The 27,836-nt window shown below is 35.3% G+C and overlaps 9 protein-coding genes across 9 annotated transcripts; 6 read left to right on the top strand and 3 right to left on the bottom strand. All coding sequences in view use genetic code 12, as the record gives it.

Annotated features, from left to right (window-relative positions):
- Positions 1-2,765: 2,765 nt before the first annotated feature.
- YCG1 (condensin subunit) lies at positions 2,766-6,416 on the top strand (the record flags this gene model as incomplete). The annotated part of the gene is made up of 1 exon (XM_049410620.1): positions 2,766-6,416. The coding sequence occupies one exon, from the start codon at positions 2,766-2,768 to the stop codon at positions 6,414-6,416; it is 3,651 nt and encodes a 1,216-aa protein (XP_049266678.1).
- Positions 6,417-6,879: 463 nt separating this feature from the next.
- On the bottom strand, positions 6,880-8,415 carry CAP1 (DNA-binding transcription factor; the record flags this gene model as incomplete). Its single annotated transcript, XM_049410509.1, has 1 exon — positions 6,880-8,415. One exon carries the CDS (start codon positions 8,413-8,415, stop codon positions 6,880-6,882), a length of 1,536 nt encoding a protein of 511 aa, XP_049266677.1.
- Positions 8,416-11,359: 2,944 nt separating this feature from the next.
- Positions 11,360-13,817, top strand: J8A68_000012 (uncharacterized protein; the record flags this gene model as incomplete). Its single annotated transcript, XM_049410398.1, has 3 exons — positions 11,360-11,372; positions 11,431-13,389; positions 13,462-13,817. The coding sequence occupies 3 exons, from the start codon at positions 11,360-11,362 to the stop codon at positions 13,815-13,817; spliced, it is 2,328 nt and encodes a 775-aa protein (XP_049266676.1).
- Positions 13,818-14,477: 660 nt separating this feature from the next.
- On the top strand, positions 14,478-14,900 carry J8A68_000011 (uncharacterized protein; the record flags this gene model as incomplete). Its single annotated transcript, XM_049410116.1, has 1 exon — positions 14,478-14,900. The coding sequence occupies one exon, from the start codon at positions 14,478-14,480 to the stop codon at positions 14,898-14,900; it is 423 nt and encodes a 140-aa protein (XP_049266675.1).
- A 448-nt stretch (positions 14,901-15,348) lies between these two features.
- J8A68_000010 (deoxyhypusine synthase) lies at positions 15,349-16,500 on the top strand (the record flags this gene model as incomplete). Its single annotated transcript, XM_049409008.1, has 1 exon — positions 15,349-16,500. One exon carries the CDS (start codon positions 15,349-15,351, stop codon positions 16,498-16,500), a length of 1,152 nt encoding a protein of 383 aa, XP_049266674.1.
- Positions 16,501-18,491: 1,991 nt separating this feature from the next.
- On the top strand, positions 18,492-20,045 carry LAP41 (metalloaminopeptidase; the record flags this gene model as incomplete). Its single annotated transcript, XM_049407905.1, has 1 exon — positions 18,492-20,045. The coding sequence occupies one exon, from the start codon at positions 18,492-18,494 to the stop codon at positions 20,043-20,045; it is 1,554 nt and encodes a 517-aa protein (XP_049266673.1).
- A 1,032-nt stretch (positions 20,046-21,077) lies between these two features.
- Positions 21,078-23,750, top strand: J8A68_000008 (uncharacterized protein; the record flags this gene model as incomplete). Its single annotated transcript, XM_049406801.1, has 2 exons — positions 21,078-21,108; positions 21,169-23,750. The coding sequence occupies 2 exons, from the start codon at positions 21,078-21,080 to the stop codon at positions 23,748-23,750; spliced, it is 2,613 nt and encodes an 870-aa protein (XP_049266672.1).
- A 223-nt stretch (positions 23,751-23,973) lies between these two features.
- On the bottom strand, positions 23,974-25,518 carry GPA2 (guanine nucleotide-binding protein subunit alpha; the record flags this gene model as incomplete). Its single annotated transcript, XM_049405699.1, has 1 exon — positions 23,974-25,518. One exon carries the CDS (start codon positions 25,516-25,518, stop codon positions 23,974-23,976), a length of 1,545 nt encoding a protein of 514 aa, XP_049266671.1.
- Positions 25,519-26,830: 1,312 nt separating this feature from the next.
- J8A68_000006 (uncharacterized protein) lies at positions 26,831-27,244 on the bottom strand (the record flags this gene model as incomplete). Its single annotated transcript, XM_049404601.1, has 1 exon — positions 26,831-27,244. One exon carries the CDS (start codon positions 27,242-27,244, stop codon positions 26,831-26,833), a length of 414 nt encoding a protein of 137 aa, XP_049266670.1.
- Between the last annotated feature and the right edge of the window lie 592 nt (positions 27,245-27,836).

Below are 27,836 nucleotides of genomic sequence, written 5' to 3'. Positions count from 1 at the left end.
GAAAAAAAGAAGAAGTGAAAGAAAGAGAAAGAAAGAAAAGTGGTAAAAATTTAAAATTAAAATAAATACAAATACTTCCACCGAGAAAGAAAGAAACTGAATGGAAGAAAAATTCACAGCGCGTAAGAAAATTAAATTTTTTTTTTTTTTTTTTAAGAAATTGACGGTTGTGTTTATTAGAAAAAATAAATTATTTTTTATATATGCATCTCGTATTGCTCGTTTAAACTTAGTTTGTGGAAAATGTCGTCGTTTAGAATATTTCTATTATTCTTCTATTATCAATGAGTTACATTTTGCGATAAACATCAAATGACGTATTATACTTAAATATTACTTGGCTAGAACATGGGGGTATACGAGTATACGATCGTTCTATTAGGAACTGGGGTTCAATCGTATACATATATAAATAAGCATTGAATTTCATCAATTGATGAACAAACAAATGTACGAGCCTATTATTATTATTACTTTTGCAACCATTTTTGGAAGATTTCTTACAAGACATTGATCTTATCCAATCACATTAAACCCATTTTCAAGAAAGCGATATCTTAATAATGGAGGAATGAAGGCTATAGACTTCGGATCAGAATTACCTACCGAAAGAACATCCGAAACATGTTTATCCGTTCACATAGTGCTCGTATACGAACGACTACCTCAATACAAACTGGGGAACGAGAGAAGAACCTAATTCGCGTTCAATTGCAATAGGATTGTGAACTGAGGTTTCAATTGTGAACCGATCCCGACGGTATTGGCGGCTAGAAAACTTTGATGATCTCGATTTTCCCCTAATTAATTATTGCACAATTCCTTCAAGAATTGTTTCGCTAGTATTCCGTTTCCAGAAAGTTTGAATAGTTTTAATTTTGCGTCTCAGCCAGTGGAATTAGCTTCTATTTTGCATCACGCAAGAAATAACTATTAGTAAGGCACGGATACACAAACTTCACCTTGTCGTGGTGTTGATTCGGACAATTATTGTCAAATAGTGAGATTTTTTGTTGGATTTTGGTACAATTTTTGTCAGATATTGGAAAACTGGTTTCATCCCTTCAAAAAACAATATATCATCTTATGCATGAATTGTACAAAATCTTAAGAAGAAGTCATATCATTAGTGAAGTTTACAACTCTCGATGATGACAGAAAGGGAAATATGATAAATGTGACTGATAAGAAAATATTCCAGACCAGCAAGAAATAATTCTCAAAATGGATAATCTTAAAGAGCAAAAATGAAGCCCGTCCTTACAACGTTCAAGTCCAGCACCTTCAGTAATTTAATCAATACATCTTCATTATGAACCATGTCCATTCTTCCCTCATAAATTGGCCGTTTTTTTTCTTCTTAAAATCACCTATATTGACCCTATATAAAAACTAGAGAATCTATAAAAGAAATATATACGCCTCCTGGACGAAGTATGGAGCGACATATAATTATGACTCTAAGTGGTTCAAAAAACCTTTTATAGGCTAACTATGCCTAAAAGCACAGTCTCATTGTGAGAATCTCCTAAATTAGCCATACTCTTTTTTTATTTTACATATACAATCACTAAAAAAACCAACTTTTTCTTAATTTGGAAACATATTGAAAACTAAAACGTTCAACATGTTCCAAATTAAGAAAAAGTTATAATATGTGAACTCAATAAACAAATTGTATATGTAAAAAAAAAAAATATAATATGTTCAAATATAGGAAAGTTGGTTTATTTAATGAATATGGTCTTTTTTTTTTCTTAAAATCATATATATTTGTAGCCTATATAAAAACAAGAGAATCTATATAGAAATATATGCGCCTCCTGGACAATGTAAGGAGGGATTCATACTTATAACTCTAAGTGGTTCAAAAAACCTTTTATAGGCTAACTATGTCAGAAGACACAGTCGCGTGTGAGAGTCTCCTATAATAGGCATACTCACTAAAAAAACCAACTTTTTCTTAATTTGAAATATCTTTAACATTAATAATAGGACTTGGATTAAAACTGTAATAAAAACAACGGTTATGGAAAATAAAGGTTTAAAAGAAAGCAGAAAAACGAACGAGCCAACAATTTTTCAATGTCAGCATCGTCGTCGTTCCACTTTCTGAATGATAACCTTTAGATATCCATTGATACATTTAAATTCTCGCGGGGAAAGGGTAGGATTCCCCAATATATATTCCACTGTTAGTAATTGGTCTGACTTTTGCCTCCATAGCTCTACTTGTTACATCACATATTTTATTGTCCTGAATCATTAGAGCTATGGAGGCAAAAGTCAGACCAGTTACTAACAGTGGAATATATATTGTGGTCGGAAACCCGTACAATCTGACATGACAACCCCAGGTGAAAAATTCCAAAATTCGTAAATCACTGGGCGGTTGGTGTAGTGGTTAACATATCTGCCTTCCAAGCAGGTGTCACGGGTTCGATTCCCGTACCGCTCATTTCTTTTTATACTTTTCTAGTCTATGCGATTATCAATTCAATTTTTGTGGCAATTAAACAAGGGTTAGTTCTTTGTGTTGTGTTAATTATTGAAACAGATTGGCAAACTTTTGGGATTTTTTTTCGTTCTGTCAAACTTAAAATTATCCACAGTTACACGACCTATATAGTATGAAACGCGCGTTTGGGGGATTTATTGTTTAAGGGATTTTTTTAATGTAAACAACAATTATTGTTGATCTGTTGTTGCCCAATTTTCTATTCTTCTTGCTTTCTTCCTTCGATAAATATCTAACAGGGGAACGGATGAATGGATCAACAATAAGGGCAACACTTGCCAGTATAGATGAGTTTAATGATGTCACACAAATCAAACAAGCAATATCACAAATATTTCAAGATGCTCAAATGAATTTATCAGGTCATCGTAAATTGGTGGTTGTATTAAAGAATATTTTTAATAAATCAATTGAATTAAATAAACAAGAATATTTCTTTATGTATTTCACAAAATGTTTAAATAGAATATTACCATTAAAGAAAGGTGAACAATCTGCTGAAAGAATATCCAAATTTTGTAGTTCATTTGTTAAAAGTTTAAGTAAAGATGAATTTGAAAAACAACAACAAAAGGAACAACAAAGTGAAGAAGAAGAAGAAGAAGAAGAAGAAGAAGAGATATCCCATACAGTTGCATTTACAAACTATCTAGTTAATCATTTACTCCGTGGTATTGATGCCAAAGATAAAAACGTCCGTTATAGAGTAGTACAAATGTTAGGTTCATTAGTTTGTTATATTGGAGAAATGGATCCCGAAATCTTTAAATCCTTACGAGCATCAATGAATCAGCGTATTCATGATAAAGAACCATATGTCCGTCTACATGCAGTAGTTGCTATTGCTCATTTCCAAACCTTTTCCAATCATGATGAAATCTTGAATGATGATGATATTAATGATAAAAGTGCCATTATTAATTGTTTACAAAATGATGAAAGTGCAGAAGTTAGACGGGCGGCACTTATAAACCTAACTAAGACTCAAGAAAATTTACCATTTGTAATTGAACGGGCTCGTGATACCAATGCGATTAATAGAAGATTGGTATATTCGAGAATATCTCGTGAATTGGGTGGGATGGAGAATATTCCAGGGAAATATCGAGAATTTTTATTGAAATGGGGATTACTGGATCGAAATGATACTGTTCAACAAGCGGCAATAAAGATGTTTACTAGTCATTGGTTTGAATCGGTGAATGAAGATATTTATGATTTTATTGAATTATTAAATATAATTGAATCAACCGAAACTGCAGAAAGAGCAATGATGATATTTTTTAAAAATAGAAGTGATAAATTAACTGAATTTAATTTTGATTCATCTTATTGGAAATCATTAACGGTTGAACGAGCATTTTTACTTCGGACATTTTATACATATCTTAGAAATAATAATATGCAAAATGCAATTGATTCAATTTTCCCTGATCCATTAACATTAGCTGAAACATTAGAGAAATATTTCATAGTTAGAACAAGAACCTTACAAGAAGATCAAGAATTAGTTCAACTTTGGGAACAACATGAACAACAAGCCGAATTATTAAAAAATGATTATTTCATCCTCGATACTCAACTTCGTCAATTAAACCTCCAAGCCGAACGAGAAAACAAACGTTTATCAAACCTCGAATCAGACATATCGGAAAACATTCGAATCAAAGACATTCTCGAAAAAATCCAATCTGGCCGTATTTCCCGCCGTAGAACCACCTCCAATGACGAACTCATCCAAAAAATCCTCACCCAAACCTCCGAAATGACGCCACAAGAACTCATATCCACAATCAACGAAATCTCCACCAATCTCAACCAACTCCAATCCGAAAAATCCCATCTCGAGTCCCAGATCAAACACCTCAAAGCCCAATTCGACCGTATCTCCCCTCAACGCACCCAAGCCGGCCAAGCCCGGATCGACCACACTACTAAATTCTACGCCGATCATAAAGACGATTATATCCCCTTTGAGGAAGAATTAAAAATGTTAGAATTCATCATTATGCAATTATTACAAATTGCCGAATCGTATGATTTTGATGAATATGGAGGCAGGAAGATGTTACATGTGATTAGAAATGCGTTGAGTGTTAGGAATTTACCTAGTGAGATGATAGCTGTTGGGTTTAGGGTGATGAAATCGGTGAGTAATAATCTGAAGGATTTTATCGCCATGGCGACGGAAATCATAACTGATATTCGAGATTCTTGTGACGAGGCGGAGGCCGAGGGTGGGATAAGTTCCGATACTAATGACTTCGACGACGATGATGATGATGAAGAAGAAACTGAATCACAACCAGGAGATCCATCCACCAATAAAAAACGTCGCCGTCTTGAACCGAAATTCCCCCCAGACGAAATCGTTACCCGATGTTTAATAATGACTCAGCATCTCCTAGAACTCATCGAAGAACCACTTTCAAACCATCATATCTCGCTATCATCCCTCTATTCCGGTCTTGTCAACTATGCAATCGCCCATCGTGAAAAGGCAACCTTACACATCCAAGGGCTACGCTGTTTGGGGCTATTCCTGCTCATTGACAACTCTATTGTTCAAGACGCGATGATGACATTATATCAAGCCATGAAGGCCACTGGTGAGGAAGTTAGGGTGGTGGGTATCAAGGCGGTGATGGATATTTTGGCCATGAATGGGATTGGCATAATTGAGGGGAAATATATGATTATGTATGCTCGATTGTTTTATAAATTTTTGATTGGCGATGAGATGCCGAAATTACAATGTGTGGTTGCTGAAGGGTTGTGTAAGTTATTTCTTGCCGATGTGTTTGATTCCATGACGCCGTCAGGCGACACAACAGGAAACGATAATGAGGATGAGGATGAGCTTGGGGTGGCGGAGATTGATAATCAATTGTTTGAGGTTTTGGTATATACCTACTTCAACCCTAGTGATAATAATCATGACCTATATCAAATTCTCAGTTTTTGTATCCCCGTCTATGCATTCTCGAAACCAGCCCATCAACTCCGACTTGCGAGAATCCTGTCGGATGTTATCATTAGATTATTCCAAGAGGACCAACAACAAACACCAACGACGACTACAAAGGCGTCTAGTATCATTTCACAATTGATCTCATGGTGTGATCCGACAAATTTGGCGAATGTATCACAACAACTGGAACATACTACTTCTCATCTAGAACTCGTTTTGGGGTTTTTGAAAATCGTGATGGATCAGGCAGTGTCAAAAGTTGTCAAACGGGCGATATTGAATAATTTGAATAAGATTTCCATTTCGGCCGAGGTTTCAATTGAGATATTGATGAAATTGGTTAAGACTGTAGAGGAGACGAAAGAATATATGGACAGGGAGAGTTTATGTGCAGATTATTTGATGAGGAGTTGTCAGAAGGTGTTTGATGGGTTTGAAACCAATGTGAAGGAAGTGTATGAGACGGCGCTTCAAGAACAAGGGGAAGTGGATACGAGTGTGAAGGAGATTGAAAGTGATTTGGAAATTTTGGATATCAATGAGGAGAAGAATAAATCGACGGGGAAGGTCAAACTCGAAACTCAACAGGCTGTGGTGGTGACTCTTGATGAAGATGATAAGAAATCAGACAAGAGTGAGGAGGAGGGTGAACAATCAGATGATGAAGAGGAATCGGATTATGGAATTGATTTATCTGATATTATCCCGAAAAAATCCAGAGCTGATATCAGTTTGATCCAAGTCATAGATGATGATGATGATGAATCAAAACCAGTCAGTAAAGAATCAGAAGGAACTCCTACCCCTAAGGGCAATATATATAACCCCCTTGCGAATGATTTCGAAGATGAATTAAAAGAAATCGATGATATTCTTGACCAAGAAGCTGATGTTGAATATGATGAAGAAGAGGTAGATAGTGATTAGTTAAATGTATAGTTCTCTTTTTTTTGGGGGATTTTAATACACAAAGGTATACAAAATAGGTATAATAGTATATACAAATAATAAAACATTAAATAAAACCGACATCATGTATTCATCAGGGTCTGTCCATATTTTATAAACCCATTCTTTAACAACTCTTCATCAATAAGAATCAAGACATAAATTTGTAATTCTTTCATAAATCCACTCTTCAATTGAATTAGTATAGGCATAAATCTGTAATCCATTAAAATGGATTTCATTGGAATCAAACAAATCATAAACTAGAATCTTTCAATACATAGATTCCGCCTCGGCGGGATCAAACAAATAGATATTCTTCAGTATGTATAGATTCCGCAATCACGGATTCCGTTCCTTCTGCCATAACGATTCCACATCAAATATAGATTCAACTTCAGATTCCGCTATCGCGGAACCTTACGTAGAATCATCAGTTCGGCTACCGCCTCACCTTCGCACTCTGTTCCAACAACAGATTAACATCACTCAGATTAATAACCACCCCCTTTTCACTACACTTCGCCTTCGCCTTCAATTCATTACACAACCCATCAATATCAATCTCGGTATATTTAGGATGAGCCGTTATCCTATCCCAAATCTCACTACATTCAATCGTATCCGCCGGTGCTGGCACCACTTCGTCATCTGACTCATCTTCCTGGGGTAGAAGGATACTGGAGGATTGGTCGACATTATTGAGACTGGTGGTATAGTTATTGTTGGAGCCGGTGGTGGAGGAGGGTGATTGTTCTGGAAGTGCGGTTTTGAGGAAGTCGTTAAAGTTGAAATTCACATTTATGTTATTGTTGTTGTTATTGGTGTTGTTGTTAGGGGACTTTGTTTGGTCATAGATTGATTCTTCTGTTGTTAGAAGGGCGACGGGGTCGAATTCATCTTCATCGGCTTGTTTGGATGGGGATGGGTCTCCAAATGCGAGAGAAACGTCGAAGTTGTTGTCATTTAGGAATGATAATGCGTAGGTGTTGGAGTTGGTCAGTTGTGGTCTGGGTTTGTTGTTTGGAACTTTGAAATCAGATGAGGTGGTACTTCCCAAGAAAAATGGATCATTTGAATAATCCATAGTATTCGAAATTGGAGTTACTAAATTTGAAAATGGAGAATCATATGATGAATATTGATTTAAAGTTGTCGATTTTCTTTTATATTTAGGTATTGGTTGTTGTCTTGTACCACAAGCTTCACCTAATTTAGCACAAAAATTATCAACTTGTTCATCAAAACCGGAAGTATTATTATTAGTAAAATCTAAATTTGTTGACATACCATTTGGAACATAACTAGATGAAGCAATTGAAGATTCTGGAGATACTAATAAATTATCATTTAATGGAGAAGTCGAAGAGGAAGAACCCAGTACTAAATCAGGAACTTGTTCTTCTTGAATCAGTCCTGGATGATTAAACTGTCGTGATTGTTGTTGTTGCTTCAAGGATTGTATATTATTCTTTGACCAAGGAAACTCAAATGAAAAACTATTCGATGGAGAAGTTAAATTAGAATGTTTATTATTATTACCATCAATTGAACTTTTGGATGATATATTTGAAGATGATAAATCTTCATCATAATTATTGACAGGATTTGATAAATGTCCAACTTTTGTTGGTAATTTTAAATCAGAAAAATCTTCATGACCTCTATATCTTGCCAATTCATTTTTTAATACATCAACTTGAGCTTTTAAGAAATCAGCTTCTGTTATAGCACGTACATTTGCATCTTCTAATAATTTAACTTTATCTTCTAAATCTTTCATTTTACGTTCTTTACGTTCACGATAAGCTCGTTGAGCTGCTCTATTTTGAGCCGTTCTTTTTGATTTAGGTTCAGTTTCAATTGGTTTTCTACCTGGTCTTGAATGGGCTTTCTTATCATCATGAGTATCATCATCATCATAAGGATAAGAGTCAATCATGACTTCTGATATATTTCTCTTTGTGTCAGTCATCATGATTTTATTATTAATGTATTTATGTAACTTGATACTTAGATGCTATTAAGTTCTGTTGTAGTTGTGTGTAGTTGTGTGTAGTTGTGGTTGTAGTTGTGTGTGTGTAGTTGTGTGTTTGTATATATATATATATAAATGTATAATATTCTATTAATCTTTTTATTAGTTGATTTGAAAGTCCCTTCTTTTTAAGATAATAATATTTGTATTTCTCTTCTCCTTTGTTCTAGATTAGGAGAGTGAAGTAAAAGTAAAGTAAGTAAATGTTAATAGATTCTGAATGATTTAATATCAATCTAAATCTATTTTGTTATTGTTTTGGTTGTATAATAAATGTAGTTAAAGAAAAAGTAAAAGTTGAGTTGTAAAATCCAAATTTATATAAAAACAAGAATAAAGAAGAAATCTAACTGTAGTTTTATAAAGAAATAAGAGCCATAGATTTTTAATTAGTAATCATCACCCCTCCAAAGAATTATTATTATTTTTTAAAAGAACTTTGCGAAATAATGAAACAATAAAGAAAATTTAAATTATTATTTGTATCAATTTACACGACTTATTCTTCTGTTATACAATATTCTTTCTACTTTATTCTTTATACTTCTCTCTTTACAATAAACAATCATATGATATTTACTGGCTTTCTCTTGTACTTTATTGTGTCTTTTTTTACGATTGATATACTCTAAAGTAACAGACACGTATATATCAAATACCCTAGAATAGTACATTAGATTTCTTCAGTTTGGTCCCCCATTCCTTCCTTTGTTTTATATTTTCATACTTCAAGCCATAAAAATAAAACCGTTTTTCTTTACTTGTAAACTACTATTAGTAGTAAAGACCCCTCCACCATTTCGGAGTCAACTTCGGATTTTAACTTCATTGTTTGTTTTCTTAGAAAATAATTCAAATCTTTCCTTTTTGCCCCCTTTATTTTTTCATACTGTCACCACCACATACGATACTACTATACTATTCTATACTAAATCTAAGGTATGACGTAAATTAATGTATCCAACTATGTTATCACCGAAATCAAAATATTTAAACTTCTTCATTTAAATTTAATGACCCACATGGACTCACGGCTAATCCATAATAACCGAGATAGGATATGAGTCATTTGTGCTTGAAATTGGTGAGTTTTAATCTACATGACCCCTCCCCCCGATCAGCCGTTCAATCCATTTGAGGGTTTTTGTGCTTGTATTGTTAAACAACTACGGTTGTTACGGGGTGGGCTTCCATAACTGGATCAATTTTTTATTGTTGTATGAATAAAAAATTACCGCGGAGTTTGGACTGAAGTTTTTTACTTTTTTCTTCTTTGTTGAACTGTTTTCTTTTTATTGGGGAAATAACGTATTTCTAGAATATCTATTGGAAAGTCTTCTTGTCTATCCATAATGACTCCTATTCATATGATCTATCCAATTGATAGTACATGTATATGAACTTAGTTTACAAAGTAGGAGTTATCGCGGCTATATTTGCATGAATAGGCTTTTTTAAACTCAACAAGTTCGAATATTCTTTGTTAATTTTTGCAGCCAATTATAATCATTCTTGTCTCTAAACGATTCCAATAGATAATGAGACATGACTTACCCTTTATATAACTTAATGAATTCATATTCTACCTTCTAGAAGTATTCACTTCCTCATCCTCTCCACCCCACTCCAATAAATCTTCGGGGTTTGACAGAAGGCTTTGACTATTGTTGTTGATTGTATACTTAGTAACATTCAATTGAAAGAATGAAGACGTTGACAATATATAGGGGTTTGATTACTTAGTGTGGGATTTTTATTGTAATATTTATTATTCAAAACGCTGGCATTGTTCTCTCTTCTCGATAATCTAAGTTCATATAAAATATACTAACATGTCAATTTGAATTGAATTACGATTTGGTTGCAAAATATTGAAATTATTGAAATGACTTTTCTTTCATTGCTTCTTTTTTTATTCTACTCATTTGTAAGACATGCAACAACCGTGACTCTTTCTTGTACCTTCATCCGAATCGTCAGTCATTCTTTCTGAGTTTTGCTACTTCTTTCTTTGTGGTATTCCTGGCATTCTTCTTTACTCTGAATTTTTATTTAATGATTTTTATTTGCCGCACTTTTAGTCTGAATTATCAGATACTTGTAAACTCCAGTGCGGCAAATAAAAATCAGTAAATAAAAAATCAGAGTAAAAGAAGAATGCCAAGAATACCCCAAAGAAAGAAGTGGCAAACTCAGAAAGAATGACCAGGAGTAGTATGACGACTTGGGTGAAGGCACAAGAAATCTTGGAAAGAATTTTGGTAATTTTATTGTTTATATCCTCTCATCCTTATCCCATCTAGTGTTATTAATCCTCTCATGGATATACACGGGTGGTGTGCTAGTGTGCATTTCTATAGTAATTTTGCCTGAATCCTTTGGGTTATATCGGTTGGAAATACATATGGCATGGTATTAACCAATAATCTTCGTAATAAGCAGCATCATGAACTTTTAATCCAAATCATCACTTGTATTCTAACTACGGCTCACTTCTAGCTACTGTAATTTATCTAAGTTATTGTGAAACACCAGTTGTATTTCGGACTATAACGAATGAACTTACCATAACTGTTTTCTCGGATGTGCCATTTGCCTTTATAAAGAGCAAACTATATTCAATCAAACATTCTTAAGTCATCTAATATCTCATTCTTAATTTTAAATCAAAAGGAATAGAACAAACCCTCCTTCTGAACTAATAGAAGTGATTTTTTTTGCAACAAAAGAATTGTAGAATCGGGTTAGGAAGACATGATATCCGGTTATCACACGACCAGCATTTTTTTTTTTCAACCCAACCAATTTTTTTTTTCAGCAATAAGATACAATGGTTGTAAAAAACTTGATCTCCTTGATTATAGATCCCCCTAGATTAACAGTCATGTTGACATTGGGTATGTGCATCCTCCCCTCTCAATTGAACCCATTCCGATTACTAACACACAATGATAGACCCCCTCAAGATCGAAAATGACACCGAAAATGACACCGAGCTAATCGACATCACCGATTCCCTATTTCAATCCCTCCTCCAAATCACCAATAACCAAGTCGTGAAAGCCGACCAATTCGAACTTTTGGAAGGAACACGCGCTTTAGAAGTGTTGAATCCAAGACTAGACACTGGTTTGATTACATTAGACCCTCATGATTATGAATTCGATTGTTCTGCTCCACAATCGATCGAGGTGATTATAAATATTCAAACGAAATTATTGAAATGTGTTGTCCATTGGTTAATGAATGAGAGTTTACCGGTGACGGTATTGAGTTGTAGATATGTTCAAACTATGTTGGAGAATTATTTAACGAAACGGAGTTCAATATTTGATCAATGTTCATTTTATCTGGATCGAATGGAGCAGAAAGAAGAATGGGGGGATACGAATGGGGTGGAATATATGTTGGTACATAAAGTATTAAAAGTGTTTTGTATGGGATTATGTCGATTTATTGGATTTGTATTACAGATTGCTAAAACTTTTTTATACGAAGAAGAAGATATAACTACTAGAAAAATGAGCTTAAATTTCTTGGAAGATGTAATGCCACAATTCTTAATTGATGAGATTAATGATGTTATAGAATGGATAATTGCTAATGAAATAAATCAGGCTGATGTGGTTATAACTCAATTAAAAGTGATTATATGTTTATTAAAAATTGAATCATCAATTTCATCAACCCAAGTTCAATTCTTACAACCTCAACCACATGACCAAATTGATCTTAGTTTATATTCCGAAGGTATTGCACAAATCACCAAACTCCAATCATTCACCTTTGATGAATCAATAATCCCGGTAGGAACATTTTCAAAATTCATTCAAGTCGATATGGAAAATAAAAACATCCCCTTAGAACTCCCCAATATTGATTTTTCAATCGCATGTAAACATCTATCAGGTATCTTCACCACCATAAAAACCTTCATTTCAAAATCAAATCAAATCTCCTCCATCAATCAACTTCAAGATTATTTAGATTATAATATAACCTACCCCATCTCCACCTTCTCCGTATTCGCTCGTGGATTATTTCAATATTTCTTTATAAGAGATGATAAATCGATTTTTGGCAGTCAAGAAATCTATCTCCCAACACTTTGTCTTGACATGATTGAAAACCTAGTTGGAGGGAATACTATCATCTTACATAATTTCCCATCCCAATTATCCCAACTTAAAGAAATGACCAGGATGGAGATCTTGGAGAGATATGATCAGATTTGGAATGATTTAGAAGCGGGGATATTTCATAATTTAACTATTTATGGAAGTAACCCTTGTCGACAACAACAATTATTATCGAAGGGGTTGTTACTTTGGGATACTTTACAAGTCTCGTGGGAATCATTTGAAGTTGAAATGTATCAAAATTATAAAATTGGAGATGAATTTGTTGGCACCGGGGCCAATGGCGGTGGGGAATTGGCAATCAGTGTGACTTCATATATTTACTACACCAAGATCAAAATGATGATTGAATTATTACTTAATGGATTTCAACTTGAATTATATAAACCATTTGAAACATTTTTGATCTATTGGTATGCCGATTATTTATTAGAAAACCTAAATGATCATCTCCAAAACCGTCTTGTCCAAATCATAATCGGGAAAATCCACCATTTAGAAACCATAATCCCAAAACGTATCAAGAAATTAAAAACCGGAACCAAGAAAGATCAATTAAAACAAATCAATAAACATAACCATGAAATCATCCTACCAAAACTTACATCCACCTTAAATTATAATCAAGATTATCTTCATCCATCATATAAATCCCTCCAACTCCTTCTTAAATCCACCACATCTTTCCTTGTGGCATTATCAAAACTCCATCTTATCGATTTCACCCAGGGGCCAGTTAATAATCTCACGTCGATGGAATCACTCTATTATCTTCGTCTAAAACCATGGTCATCAATCGGCGTGCCCAATTTCCCAAACTATACCCAGAATTACAAACCGGTCTTAGAGTCCACGAAACCGGACCTCCATAATAATCGGAATAATTTATTAAGGACGTTGGAAATCTTAACCGCGGTGAAATCGGGCCTTGCCGAATCGAAGAAAGGTTTCAAGGATGTGATTCAATATATCGAAAGAAATCGATCCAAACACTTCCTTGAAGATCTGACAAATATTGAAGAATGGTATGGTGGATATTTGAAATCGATTGAAATGCTTGAAGAAAACGTTGCCGAGGTGAGTAGGTTGATCTCGATGTATAAAAACGATCTAGGAGCCATTAAGCGGGATTATAAGCTCGTGATTGAAAGTGGTGTACATAGATATATCCCCAAATTCTCAATCATCAAGAAATTGGACTAATGGGGTGGATATTAGTATAAGGTGTCGGGTTTGGAATCTAGGTCTTTGGCTTGTTTTTCGAGATGGGGATAATTGTGTTGATGGACGGTTTTTATGTCGAGAAGGATTTTATCGGTGGATAATTTGATGGCTTGGAGGGTTGAGCGGAGTTTTTGGAGGTTTTCGATTTCGAGTTGTTGTTCTTGGGATAGCATTGTAGAAGTGTGTTTGTTTGTATATAGAGAGATGATATAAAAGAAGAAGAAGAGAGTTTAATAAATTTTGTTTGCATTTTCATTTTTTTCAGTTCGAAATTTATACGCGTATTGATTTTTAAGAGTGCGAAATTTTCATTGTGTAGAGTCTTCAATAGCAATTGATACATATTAGACAGTTCATGGTTGAAGCATTGGATTCGTTCGTGAAAGATGTATACCATATATCTCTTTTAGACTATACATATGTATAACCCTTATAATGATCTTCTTTAAAATATAGCGAAACAGATTATTAACAAAATTCATCGTAGCTCACGTGATCGATATTTTTCCACCCAATCAACAATCGAACAAAATTTGTTACTCCCCCAATTGAAAAAAAAATGACAGACAGTGAGAGATATCAAATACAACAGCAAACATTACACACCCAGGACTGTACACCAATTAAACACACACAGAGATGTCCACCTCACTCACACGTACAATCAAGAACATCTACAGTTCCGGTCTCAAAAGAGCCGCCTGGCAAATCCAACATCACAACGATACAAAACGTGGTTGGTTAGTAGGAGAAGATGATTTCGGTAACAAATTCTATGAAACTGATGCCCCGGAAGAAATCCATATGAGAACAAGATGGGTAGAATATAATCAATGGCATAATGATATGTCCCAAGTTGAACCTGGTTGGCATTATTGGTTGGGATATGGGACAAATACTCCTCCTAATAAATTGGTGGGGGATGAAAAAGTTGTAAGAGCATATCCTATGCCGGCTCAACATAAACCGAATTATACTAATAAACCGGGGGCATATGTTTGTTATAATACTGCGAAACCTAAGTGTAATGCTTGGACTCCGGAAGTTAGGGAGAGAGCATAGAAATTTGCGCTAGCAAATTTGTAATTAATGGACGAGAATGAATGAGCGGTAGCCCAGAGGACTTATTTGTTTGGCATTACCATTCAATGGGGTTTAGTATTTGCATTTTTTTGTTGTTTTTTGAAGTATAAGTGTAATATCATAAATTCCTGCGGAGGGAATGGGTAGTACATTTGTATATCAGAGATTGAGTTTTTGTAACAAAAAGGAAAGGTCTTAGTTGTCCTTTCTATTATAGTATTTATATATATTTATAAAATAAACATATCTTAACGTTTTAAAGAGTCATTTGTATTTATGGCATTTCATATTCACCTCGGGAAATGGAACCCTCGTATGATTAATTTATTTATTTTCCTGCAGCGACGCATCTCATAACTATAAACTGAATTTTTTTTTTCACTAAACTCCAATCCACATTTCATATCATCTCCATAATTCCACAAAGATGTCCACCACAGGAAAATTACCAGACCTAGCATCCGACGCCGTCCTCAAACCATCCATCCCCATCCCTTCCGACTTCCAAGAAGTCAAAGGAATCGACTACTCTCAAGATGCAGCCTACAACCTGTCCGCAACCCACCTCATCCAATCCATGTCCACCATGGGTTTCCAAGCCAGTTCCCTCTCCCAAGCCTGTCTGATTATCAACAACATGAGATCCTGGAGGGGAAAACATAGGTCCGAACTCGAAGATCATGAATCACAAAAAGGAGAATTCGATCTGGAAGGATTCCAAAAAACTACGATTTTTATGGGATATACTTCAAATCTCATATCTAGTGGGTTGAGAGATACATTGAGATTCTTAGTCCAACACAAGATGGTGAGTGCGATAGTTGCGAGTGCTGGTGGGATTGAGGAGGATTTGATTAAGGTGTTGGCACCTACATATATGGGTGAGTTTAGTTTACCAGGTAAGGGACTTCGTGATCAAGGAATGAATAGAATTGGGAATTTGTTGGTTCCAAATGATAATTATTGTAAATTTGAAGAATGGATCGTTCCTATATTAGATAAATGTTTAGAAGAACAACAAGAAGCGATGTCCAAGCTTGGTTCGAATGGATTGGATGCTGATTCGGATGCGATTTGGACTCCATCGAAATTGATTGATAGGTTGGGGAAAGAAATTAATGATGAGAGTTCGGTATTATATTGGGCTCATAAGAATAAGATCCCAATTTTTTGTCCTGCTTTAACTGATGGTTCTATTGGTGATATGTTATTCTTTCATACTTTTAAATCGTCCCCACAACAATTACGTCTTGATATCGTGGCAGATATTAGAAAGATCAATTGTATGTCGATGGAAGCATCACAAGCAGGGATGATTATCTTGGGTGGTGGGTTGATTAAACATCATATTTGTAATGCATGTTTGATGAGAAATGGTGCTGATTATGCCGTGTATATTAATACCGGACAAGAATTTGATGGGTCGGATGCTGGTGCTAGACCGGATGAAGCTGTTAGTTGGGGGAAAATCAAGGCAGAAGCTAAATCAGTTAAGGTTTATGCTGATGTTAGTTTGGTATTCCCATTGATTGTGGCTGCTACTTTTGCCAGTGAGAGACCAGCACCAGTAGCAGAATAGATTTTATTAGAGAGTGATATATAATATAGATAGAGACGTGTAGATAATACAATATATAGTAGTGATAAGTGATTGGCTTTTTTCAATTGGTTGCAAATAAGGATCCATTGATATACTGCGGGGCAATGCATGGATCCACAGCATAATAATTGTTGGTGACCCTGCTTTTTGCTTATCTCTATAAATTAGAATGTTTTTTTTATCGAAGGTGGCCATTTCCTGGGGGGGAATGAACCATGCTTAATTATTGTAGCTAGCATTGGTCTGTGCTTGGTCTATGGGAGGTCTAGATTCTTTTCCTTTGTATTTTTTTGTGGTTGTTCGCAGAATGATTAGAATTTGCAGCATTCAGATTGCAAAAAAAATTGGAACTTCTTCTCTTTCTTTTGCGTCTTTACTTGTTCACAAACAAATCCACCAATTCAATAATGTATATTCAAACAACAATTTTGCTTAATATAACCAATCCAATAAAGATCCTTGCTTATAATGTTCAAAGAGTTATTCTAGGTATTGAAGTTGTCAGAGAGAAACAAGAAATTTATTTGTCGGCAATTAAACCACAGAAAGGAAATGAAACCACTTAAACAAAATTGAAAACGTCTTCCCCACAACGAACAGCCTTCCCAAACAACTATTCCTTTGTCTACAAGCAACCCAATGCCGCTACTACCCCATATTATTATGAAGATTTTCATCCTTTCAAGAATTCAAACACTCAACCAGAACCGCCAAAGTCAAAATTTCAACCATCCTTACATCAAATCATAAACCAATCATGGAAATGAAGAGTTGGTGATGATGCAATTTGGTGAGAGAATTGGACTGGATTTTCATGAATCGGTGCAAATTCTTTCATACTTAATTATCCGTCTGACCAGCGGGCAGTTTTGTGTGACGGATTTTTAATCTGATTTCTAGAGATGAAAGTTTGACTTTGATCTAAGTTGGTCATCTGGGAACTTTCCATTCATTCTAAATCTACTACATTTCAACTTATATCAAAAAATAGAAAAATCATGGAAATTAAGAGTTTTGAATCAACCACATTTTCAACCATAGTTATATCAAATCCTAGTCCAATCATGGAAATTAGGAACTGGTGATCATACAATCTGGAAAGAGTTTGGATTGGATTCTCATGGATAGGTGTAAACCCTTTCATATTGAATTAGCCACCTGACCAATAGTTGGTTTGGTGTGATGGGTTTTTAATCTGATTCCAAGGGATGAAAGTTTGACTTAATCCAGGTTGGAATTAGGATTAAGATTGAAATTCAGCATTTGATGTTCACTGGTGATGGTGATAAAACTTGGGAAGAATCTGACACGTAGTTCAATGATGATGAAGATATATACAATTGGAGGAGAGAAGTCCACGCAATCAACAATCTTCTAACAAAAATGAATGTTATCATCTGAAATATCAGTCCTTATCAAATAAGTAAGACGAAGGATTTCTCCAAGCTGAAATACACGAATCAGAGAGACAATATCATCTATGACTTCACCATACGGCGGAGGGGAAATAATAATGATCATCCTAACCAAGAACAACATGTCCGATTTCGTGTGGCATCCCTCAAGGGAGTTTTTAGTGGGTATTATCTAAAGATCGAGTCCCCATCCTGTTAGCTCAAGTGTTTACTACAAAGAGTATCAGTTCTTTTTAATACTAATGCTTTCCTTTAACAATCCTTATGTCCCCTTGCATGTCCTGTCAACTGAGTAACATATTCCAATTGGTTGCAAATAAAGCCTGTGAAACGATGGAACCACAGTTTAATTGGTTACCCTGCCTTTTGTTCTTATCTTCAATTACTAATTTAAATTGTTTTGTGCCACGAGAAAATTAATTTCCTGGGGGGGGGGAACGGAATTTCATTTTGCCATTCTAAATTAACAAATTTCCCCAATCCATTTCAACTACTTCTTCTTCTTCTTCCATACACCAAACTAAGTCAATCGCTTTTATTAGTTATCACACCAAAATGTCAGAATTAAGTACCGCCGAATTGGCAGAAGTACTCGCCAAAATCGTCATAAACGAGATCAATAAAACCTTCCAAGAACCCAACCATTCGTTATCCGCCCCACCTCCACCACCTCCTCCTCGCCCCACTACAACCACCACCACCCCTGTCTCTCTCGAATCAATCGCTAACGATTATATCGACTTCACATACAAAAACCCGACAATCTACCACGTAGTCAACCACTTCAAGACCAAACTCCAATCCCATGGGTTCACCTACCTCGACGAATCATCCAATTGGTCCTCCCTCACCTCTAAACCCGGGAAATATTTCACAATCAGAAATGGAACTTCGATAGTCGCATTCAAATTCAGTAAAGATTGGAAACCCCATAAGGGAATCGGTATTATTGGATCACATATCGATGCGTTAACTGCGATCTTGAAGCCAAATTCAACCAAGGCTGACGTTGAGGGATATGAATTATTAGGAGTGGCACCCTATGGAGGCACATTGGGGGATGTATGGTGGGATAGGGATTTGGGTATTGGTGGGAGATTATTAGTTAAGAAGAAGGATGGAAAGGTTGAGCAGGTGTTGGTTGATAGTAGTCCTGCTCCGATTGCACATATTCCGACATTGGCACCACATTTTGGTACTCCGGCCGTGGGACCGTTTAATAAAGAAACCCAAGCTGTTCCTGTAATTGGATTTCATGGGGATGGTGAAGAGGATGGGCCTAGTGAGGAAGAGAAGAAGGCGCCATTGTATGGGAAACATTCTTTGAAATTGTTGAGATATATTGCCAGACTTGCCGGTGTTGAAGTTTGGGATATTCTTCAATGGGATCTTCAATTATATGATGTCCAGAAGGGGACAATTGGAGGACTTAATAATGAATTTATTTTCGCGCCCAGGGTTGATGATAGGGTTTGTTCATATGCTGCCATGAATGCGTTGATTGAATCTGCGGATGAAGGACTGCTTGCTGATGATTCATTTTCGATTGTGGCATTGGTTGATCATGAAGAGATTGGATCTGCAACTAGACTGGGGATCAAAGGTGGATTAATCGAGATGGTAGTTTCAAGAATCATCGACAGTCGATTCTCCGACGAACGAGATATTCAAGAGCTTTTGAGATTAACTTATGCCAATACAATTATCCTTTCGGCCGATGTTATTCATTTGGTGAACCCCAATTTCACTAGTGTATATTTAGACCACCATAAACCCGTCCCCAACAAGGGAGTCACTATTTCATTAGATCCTAATGGACATATGGCAACTGATTCGGTTGGATTAGCATTTGTTGAAGAATTAGCCAGACGCAATGATGACCAATTACAATATTTCCAAATTAGAAATGATTCTAGATCAGGTGGGACAATTGGACCCCTGATTAGTTTACAAACTGGAGCAAGAACAATTGATTTGGGTATACCTCAATTATCTATGCATTCTATTAGGGCAGCTTTGGGGAGTAAAGATGTTGGATTGGGGTTGAGGTTTTTTAAAGGATTCTTTAAGAATTGGAGAAAGACTTATGATGAGTACAGTGGGTTGTAAGAGCAGTGGTCTATAGATTAGACGGTTGTTAGTTTTTTTGTTTTATTTGTTTTGTTTTGTTTAAGTTTGATTATATAAAAGTATAAAAAATGCATATCTTTATAAATTACCATTAGATAACATTCTCTCATGTAGGTGTTTAGAATATGAATTTTTGCAATCAGTATTTATAAGAGCATACACTAGTAAAACAGCAACCGTTTCTGTAAGGATGAAAAAAGTCAAAAGAGGCAACGTTCGTCAAATTTTCCAAGAAATTGCCACAAGTGAGAAACTGGAATGAGGATTAGAAGATATTTACATTCCATTAGAGACTATTGTAAATTAGAGAATACTATAATGTGTCAAGAAGATAGATAATCATTAATCTATGCAATTAATGTATTAGTAGTCAATGTTTATGGTAGCGCTGTTAATACTACTATTTTTAAACTTTTGTTAGAGCTAAGGGCTACATTCCATTCCATATATTATACTTACAATAGACTATTATTATTACTTGCTCATAAGACAATAAGAAGAAAGATAAGAGTATACTATACTATAGTCTATATATATATACCTTACTATCAACATAGCATAGATTATAGTTCCTATAGTATTCATTGATTGATTGTTAAAGTATAGAAGTAATAATAATAGTAAAATTGGTAGCAACAAACAACAGAACAACAGAAAAAATAAAAAAAATTTATTTTTAGATAATTTTTACCAAACAGTCAGTCAAGTCAGTCATCAATTACTATTCGACTAACTTATTGTCTTAAATCTCTATTTAATCAATAAGAGAGAATATACACTTACATATTTATTATTTATTAGAATAAAGATGGGTATGTATTGCTTTACATCTATATTATATTATATCACGTGTTGTTATTGAATTGGATTGGAGGCAGACCATTTTCCCAATTGATTAACTTAACCCCATACATTTTAATCAATTGATTAATTGACTACCCATATATTCAATAATTAACCCAAACATACACATTACTAACTCAATTCATTATAGCACCACCACCAAAGAAGATGTCCTTACAAGAGTTCATCAATGATGAAAGTATGTACTTTATTATTTACTTATACTATACTTCCCTATTGATACTAACTAAGTTTACAGCTTTTGGAGGATCATGGGCAGATGCAGAAATTGATATGTCTTCTATTGCNTTTACAGCTTTTGGAGGATCATGGGCAGATGCAGAAATTGATATGTCTTCTATTGCTGTACCAATAGAAACTCATCATCATCACACATCATATGACCCCTTCGGTCCCAGAACAGGTTCTGGAAGATCAGGTTCATTTGGTAGAAGAACAACTTATAGTCCACCATTTATTGCTAAATTATTAAATATTCCAATAACAGCAAATGATTCATTTATTGAAGATTTATTTAGAAGTAGATTTACAACTTATAAGAAATTCAAATTATTAATTGATCAACATTCTGATATCTTAACAAATCATATCATTAAAAAAATTGCCTTTGTTGAATTAGAATCAAGCGAAGATTTAACAAAAGTATTAAAATGGTATGATTTATATTATAAGGGGAACAGAAGAGTAATTGTTGAATTGGCAGATTTTCAAGATTTCCAAGATTGTATTCGATTCAATGAAGAACATCATGCCGAATTAGAAAGAATTCAACATGATTTCATCACTAATAAACAACAACAACGTCATCAACCAAGACATATGGCCCTACTTGATACTTTTGAAATGAATAACAATCATGGTGAATATTCCCGTGGACCAAGATCTCCTGGTAGACTGTATAGTAATGATCGATCATTTGCTGGTTCAAGATCTCCAAGAAGACTGTTTGGTGAAATGAATACATTCCCTTCAAGAAGAGAATCTTTTGAACATTCACTACCTCCATTACGTCCATTACATCAATTGAACCCTCCATCACAACCACCACAAGCAGCAGAACCTACATCCCCACGTAAACCAAAACCAAACCCTTTTGGAGCGGCAAAACCAGTAGAAACACACCCAGTAGAAGAAGAAGAACCTACATCCCCTCGGAAATCAAAACCAAATCCATTTGGATCGGCAAAACCAGTAGATGTATTATCAAGACAAGCGGAAATAGAAAAGAAATTAATCAATTTGAATCAAACAACTGTACGAACATTGGGAGATCAAGCAGATTCAATAGATGTTGAACATGTGATTAAAGAGTTTCATGAAAAAGCATCCCCCACACTTCGAAGAAGTTCAATTAGGTCTTATTCTTCTCGGAAATCATCCACAGGGGATTTCCAATCTCCAAACACAACTGAACCGACTACTAGTAAACCACCTCCAATATCTATACTCAAACGCGAAACTCCAACCACGGGCACCCCACCGGAAGAACTCCCATGGAGAAGAAAGCTGCAAGTCGGTCAACCCCAACCCACTCCTCCACAAGTCCTCATCCACCCCCCTCCAGCACAACCAGAACACACAATCGAAACCAAATTAACCCCCGCCAAACCACCGGTCCAAAATGTCTATAATGGCACCACATCACCCGGAAAATCCCTAGCTGACGTCTTACGAGAATCCACCAATCAACAACAACAACAATCAGGTGGACCCCCCGGTAGTGGAAAGAATTCAATTGGACATCTGAGACGAAGTACTCCCGGGATCTCTACTCCTAAGTTAAAGCCAGCGGCACCGATTGTGTTGAAGAAGAAGCCGGCGGGTAGTACTTCTCCGACATTGAAGAAGGTGGATTTGACTATTAAGGAGAGTGAATTGCTTAAAGCCGAGGCAGAGGCTGAGGCGAAGAGAAAAAAGGAGGAGGAGGCTAAGAAGAGGGTGATGAAGGAGGAGGAAGAGAGGTTGAAGAAGGTGAATGAACAATTGAAGGAATTGGAGATTGAACGGAAGATCAGACATATAAATGAGAGTATTGCCAATGGAAATGAATCACAATCACCACAGGCACAACCACAACCAGTACAGCCAGTACTACCACAAGTTCAAGTACAACCGGAAGTGAAGAAACAGGAAATGGGAGGTAGATCGGGGGATGAGGAAGAGAGTTTAAGACCCGATTTTAAGAAACATATAGATGAGATTGTCCAACGGTCGAAAAATCTCCAAAAACAAAAACAACCACCAGTTGTATCAAATAATAATGGTATTAGAGGAAAACGATTTGGGACCAATGGGGGATATAATACTACTGGTTTATCCCCACGCTATTTTGATCCTAATACTGGTGGAGTTGAGAATGGGGAAGAACAACGTGTGCCGAAGAAGTTCAGAAATGTGAAAAATATCAATACTAACTATGAAAAGCCAATACAAGACGAACATAAGGAGGAAAAGAAGGAGGAGGATATACAACAAACACCAGTGAAGGAGCTGGGACTGAAGGCTGAGGTTGAAAACGATGAATCTCTGGTAGATCATCATCCATCGTCAGAACCAGCTGGCACCCAACTTGAAAAAACTCCGTCGGGAGAAACTGGTGGGGGTTCTTCATACAGAGGCAAAGGTCGCGGGAGAGGTGGATATCGAGGTAGAGGATATCGTGGAAACAGGGGTGGATATCGCGGTGGAAGAGGGGGATATCGTGGTGGCAGGGGAGGAAGCGGTGATGGAGAAGCGGCAACAGGTCCTACAAATTTTAATTTGCGTTATATTAGACCAAAGAATGAGAATACTACACCATCGACGGAACGAAATCTGTAAGGGGGGTTGTTGAATTAATTTTTAGATTTTTGTATTTATGTGTATGTTTAGTAATGTTTAATACTTTTATAGTTTCTTTTATAAGAAAAAGATTTGCCTGACTTTGTGAACTAAAATGATAATATATATTAATTAATAATAATAAATGAAAATACAACTATAGAGAATGAAATTTAATACAAAATGAAGTGTTACTTATAAGCAGCTGTTCTTATAGTCAAAGCTACAAGAAACCACTATCTCTTAATGAATTTTCCAATATAGTTTCTTTAACTGCTGCCATAACCAATTGAATATTTGAAGTATCAATAGCTTGAGTGACATGAGGATAAATATTCAATCCACTTCTATTCACTTGATTAAATCTCCATAAAATATATTTCGCCGCCTTATTAATATTATTCCCACCATTATAATCGGGGAAATGATTCTCCAAAGGAGAATATTGTAATTTTTGAGCAAAAACATCAATTTTATTCAAAAACAAAACCACCGAAGTTCTAGCAAACCATCTTGAATTCACCACTGAATCAAATAATGCCAATGATTCTTCTAATCGATTTTGATTATTTTCTTCCAATAACACTTGATCATATTCGGAAAGTGCAACACAAAAGATTATTAATGTGACATTATCAAAACAATGAATCCATTTCTTACGTTCAGAACGTTGTCCTCCTACATCATACATATGAATATTTAATCCATTCCCCATATCGAATTGGAAATCAAATATACCGGAGGTCTTTTTACGAGTACGTAAAATATCAGTTGTTGATGGAATATAATTTGGATCTGTGATTCGGGATAAATCACTCAAGAAATAATCAGTTGAATCAATAAGATAGAAATTCGCTTGTTGATGAATCATAAAATATTTCACTTCAGGAATTTGATAAATTGTGGAAATCTTAGATGCAATATCTTGATTGAATGGTAGATCTGAATCCATTGGATATTCATATTGTAATATGTCTTGAAGATCATTATATTCAATTATATGTTTTCGATTTGGAGAAATCTGATCTCCATTCATAGCAGTCACCTCATGTTCATTCTCCCCTTCCTCCTCAACACTACACTCTACATCCCCAATCTCTTCCTTCTCCCCTTCCCCCTCATCCTCATCACTTTCAATCTTCTTAGGCAAATCCTTAACAAGCTCCGGCAGCAATTCAATAATGGCAACTATGATACTCTTAATACAATCCAAAACATTCTTATACACAAACGGCTTATATTCAATCAATTCTTCCTCACTATATCCATCCTGATGAATAATCTTCATTTGTTTAACAATAGTAGATTTCCCACTTTCTCCACTTCCCAATAATAAGACTTTTACTTCGTGATCCCCACTCCTGGCTGCCACATCTACCGGGTTGTTACTTAAGCCATTATTACCATTGCTGGTGGGGGATTGTTGGGATAGTTGTTGGACCATGGCTTGTTGTTGTTGGGTTTGGGTGATGGGGTGTTTATCTTGGGACAGACTGGCTGAGCCTAGTTTGGTGGATAGGGATGCGGATGTATCTGATGTAGGATGGATCGGTTGGGAATTGGTGGTTCCGTTGGTGGAGGTGGAGGTTTTGTTGTTGTTGTTTCGTTGTGATTGGGGCTGTTGTAGTTGTTGTGATTGTTGGGGCTGGGATGGTTGTGAGGATTGGTTTTGTATGGATTGTTGTTGTTGTTGACGTTTGGCTTGGGTGTTGGTGGCGGTGGTAGTTGGTTTGGAGACGGGTTGTTCTTTAGATGCACAGGATCCCATGGTTAGCGAATTTTATTAGAAATAATGTAATATACAATGATTATGATATGGATGTGTGGAACGTGGTGATTCTTTCTTTTGCAAATCAAACTAAGCTTGTTGAACTTTCAATAATGAGTAATCTGGTAATGAACTTAGTTACTATCTAATGATAGAAAAGTAACGTTGCAATAGTGTTTTATAGGAATGTATGGATTAATATAAAATGTTTAAAAAAAAAATTCTTGTGTCTTATTTTAATGTGTGTGTCTGACTACAGGTTTATAATTTTTAACTATTTTTCGTAATTAAAATTAAAAAAAAAAAAAAAAGATTTGTCGAATTAAAATTTTTATTTTGTCTGTCTGTCCGAAATTTTTCTGACAGGGAGTTAGGAACATCCACAATAATTGCAATTATTGATTTATTTTTTATTAATTTCACAATTGCCGCTCAACTCTATTTCACCCCATCAGCGACACCCGTAGCGGGACACTCTTAGCGGTCTAATAAACAATCACCCACAGAACCAGCAGAGAAAACTCCGGGACAATAAAATGGACCGGTACTACCCTTTCTATATTGTATGTCGTAATTATAGTATATGCATGTCAAACATCCAGAAGAATGCGCTTCACCAGAGACCCGCATACAATATTTTTTCGTAACAATGAAAGGAAGGTCTTATACTTTTGTATTTATTGTTCACCCTGATTTCAAATATACCAGACAAAATGTAACGTTGTAGTACTAGTTTTATTGAATGCCCCTAGATCATAAGGCGTATAAATCGGTTTCTGATTTATAAAGCGCATTTAGTTTGTCTAGTTTTGGGAAGGTTGATACTTGCTGGGTGTTTTAGATAAGAAATATGCAAAGCATGGGTTCTTATTTCGTCTTTTCCGTACCAAATGTGTAGAGCAATTCAATCTTGCTCGGGTCAATTGATCAATTGAGTTCCATTTGGTGTATACCATGTGGCGTAAGTCCTCTTTTTGATACTGTAAGGCTTACTTTCAATATTGGACATGGAAGTAGTAGTGGCTTAGTAAATTGGGGGCGTATTAAACTTATTTTTATACGGCTTAATCATTTTTAAACCATAGCTTTTGTGTTACAAAATGAAAGTAAATGTCTATTACAAGCGGCTCTCTATACATTAGGATAGTCCTTACGGAAATCTTTATAGACACGGAAATATCCAATTCGGTTGATCCCTTTATACCTTAATCACCAGCACAATGGAAAAGTTAAATATCATTTTTGACTCTGAATGTCTCGATATCAAACTCTAAAGTTCCCAAAATCAGTTACAGCTATCCAAACTCCAACTCTACCCTTTTTCTCCTTTAATCACCTTGTCAATTTCTTCCTTGTTACATTTCAATTCAGCATTCGCATTCTCCAAATACCAATAATTAACATCATTAGTCCCATTCTTACATCCACGTTGTATCAAATCAATGAAATGACAATTACATACCAGTTGACCATAATTGAATTCACAATTCTTGGTTAATTGAGATTCTTCTATTTGTTTCATACATTCTATTAATTCATTACTGAATATTTTTGTGTATTGGTCGGTATAAGGATATGGATTTAATTCATTTGTGGATTTTATTTGTGAAGGGTTGTCTTCTGGAGGATAGGGCAGATAGTTGGATGTGTCTATGACTAAGGCGTTTAGTAGCGGTAATGATTGGAGTGATATTATTGTTATTATTAATTGAATAGGAAGTTTCATATTAAGGAATATGTCGAAGGTTAGTGTGTTTTGAAAGTATTAAATTTGCAAGTATAATTAATTTAGCCACAAATGAAGTTTTTAATTTTTCGCAGCCAATATGGTACACTACATAACACTATACGCGCACAAAGCAAGGAACATGAAGAATCATCCCTTCAGTGTAATTAAGGATTCATATATTGCATGATATTACATGAAGTAGCTTATGACTACTTTTCGCCCGAGGTAAGAATATAATCATTCTTATAAATTTGTAGATTGACAATAATTAATTATTTGGAATTGTTTTTTGCTAAGAATGTTTTAGCACTATACATACAGTTGAAGGACAGCATACAATATATTACAATGGCAAAAGCCCAACAGAAGACGAATATTTCAAATTAGGAGAAATCAACCAAAGAGAGTGTTTCATAAATACCTGACCATTTTTGCAGCTGCAAATAAAAAACATTGTTGGCCTTGTTGTAACCGGAGTTAACTTAACAATCATATTCAAAATCACAGGCAAAATAAATACTGTGATTTTTCACCTCTCTTATGAACTATAAATATCCCTTTGATTCTTTAATTTCTTTCTTTCTTTCTT

The sequence above is a fragment of the Hemisphaericaspora subhashii genome (assembly GCF_019202705.1).
Source record: "Hemisphaericaspora subhashii strain CBS 10753 chromosome Unknown scaffold119, whole genome shotgun sequence".
NCBI classification, from domain to species: domain Eukaryota; kingdom Fungi; phylum Ascomycota; class Pichiomycetes; order Serinales; family Debaryomycetaceae; genus Hemisphaericaspora; species Hemisphaericaspora subhashii.
This window is presented reverse-complemented; position numbering and strand designations above follow the sequence as displayed.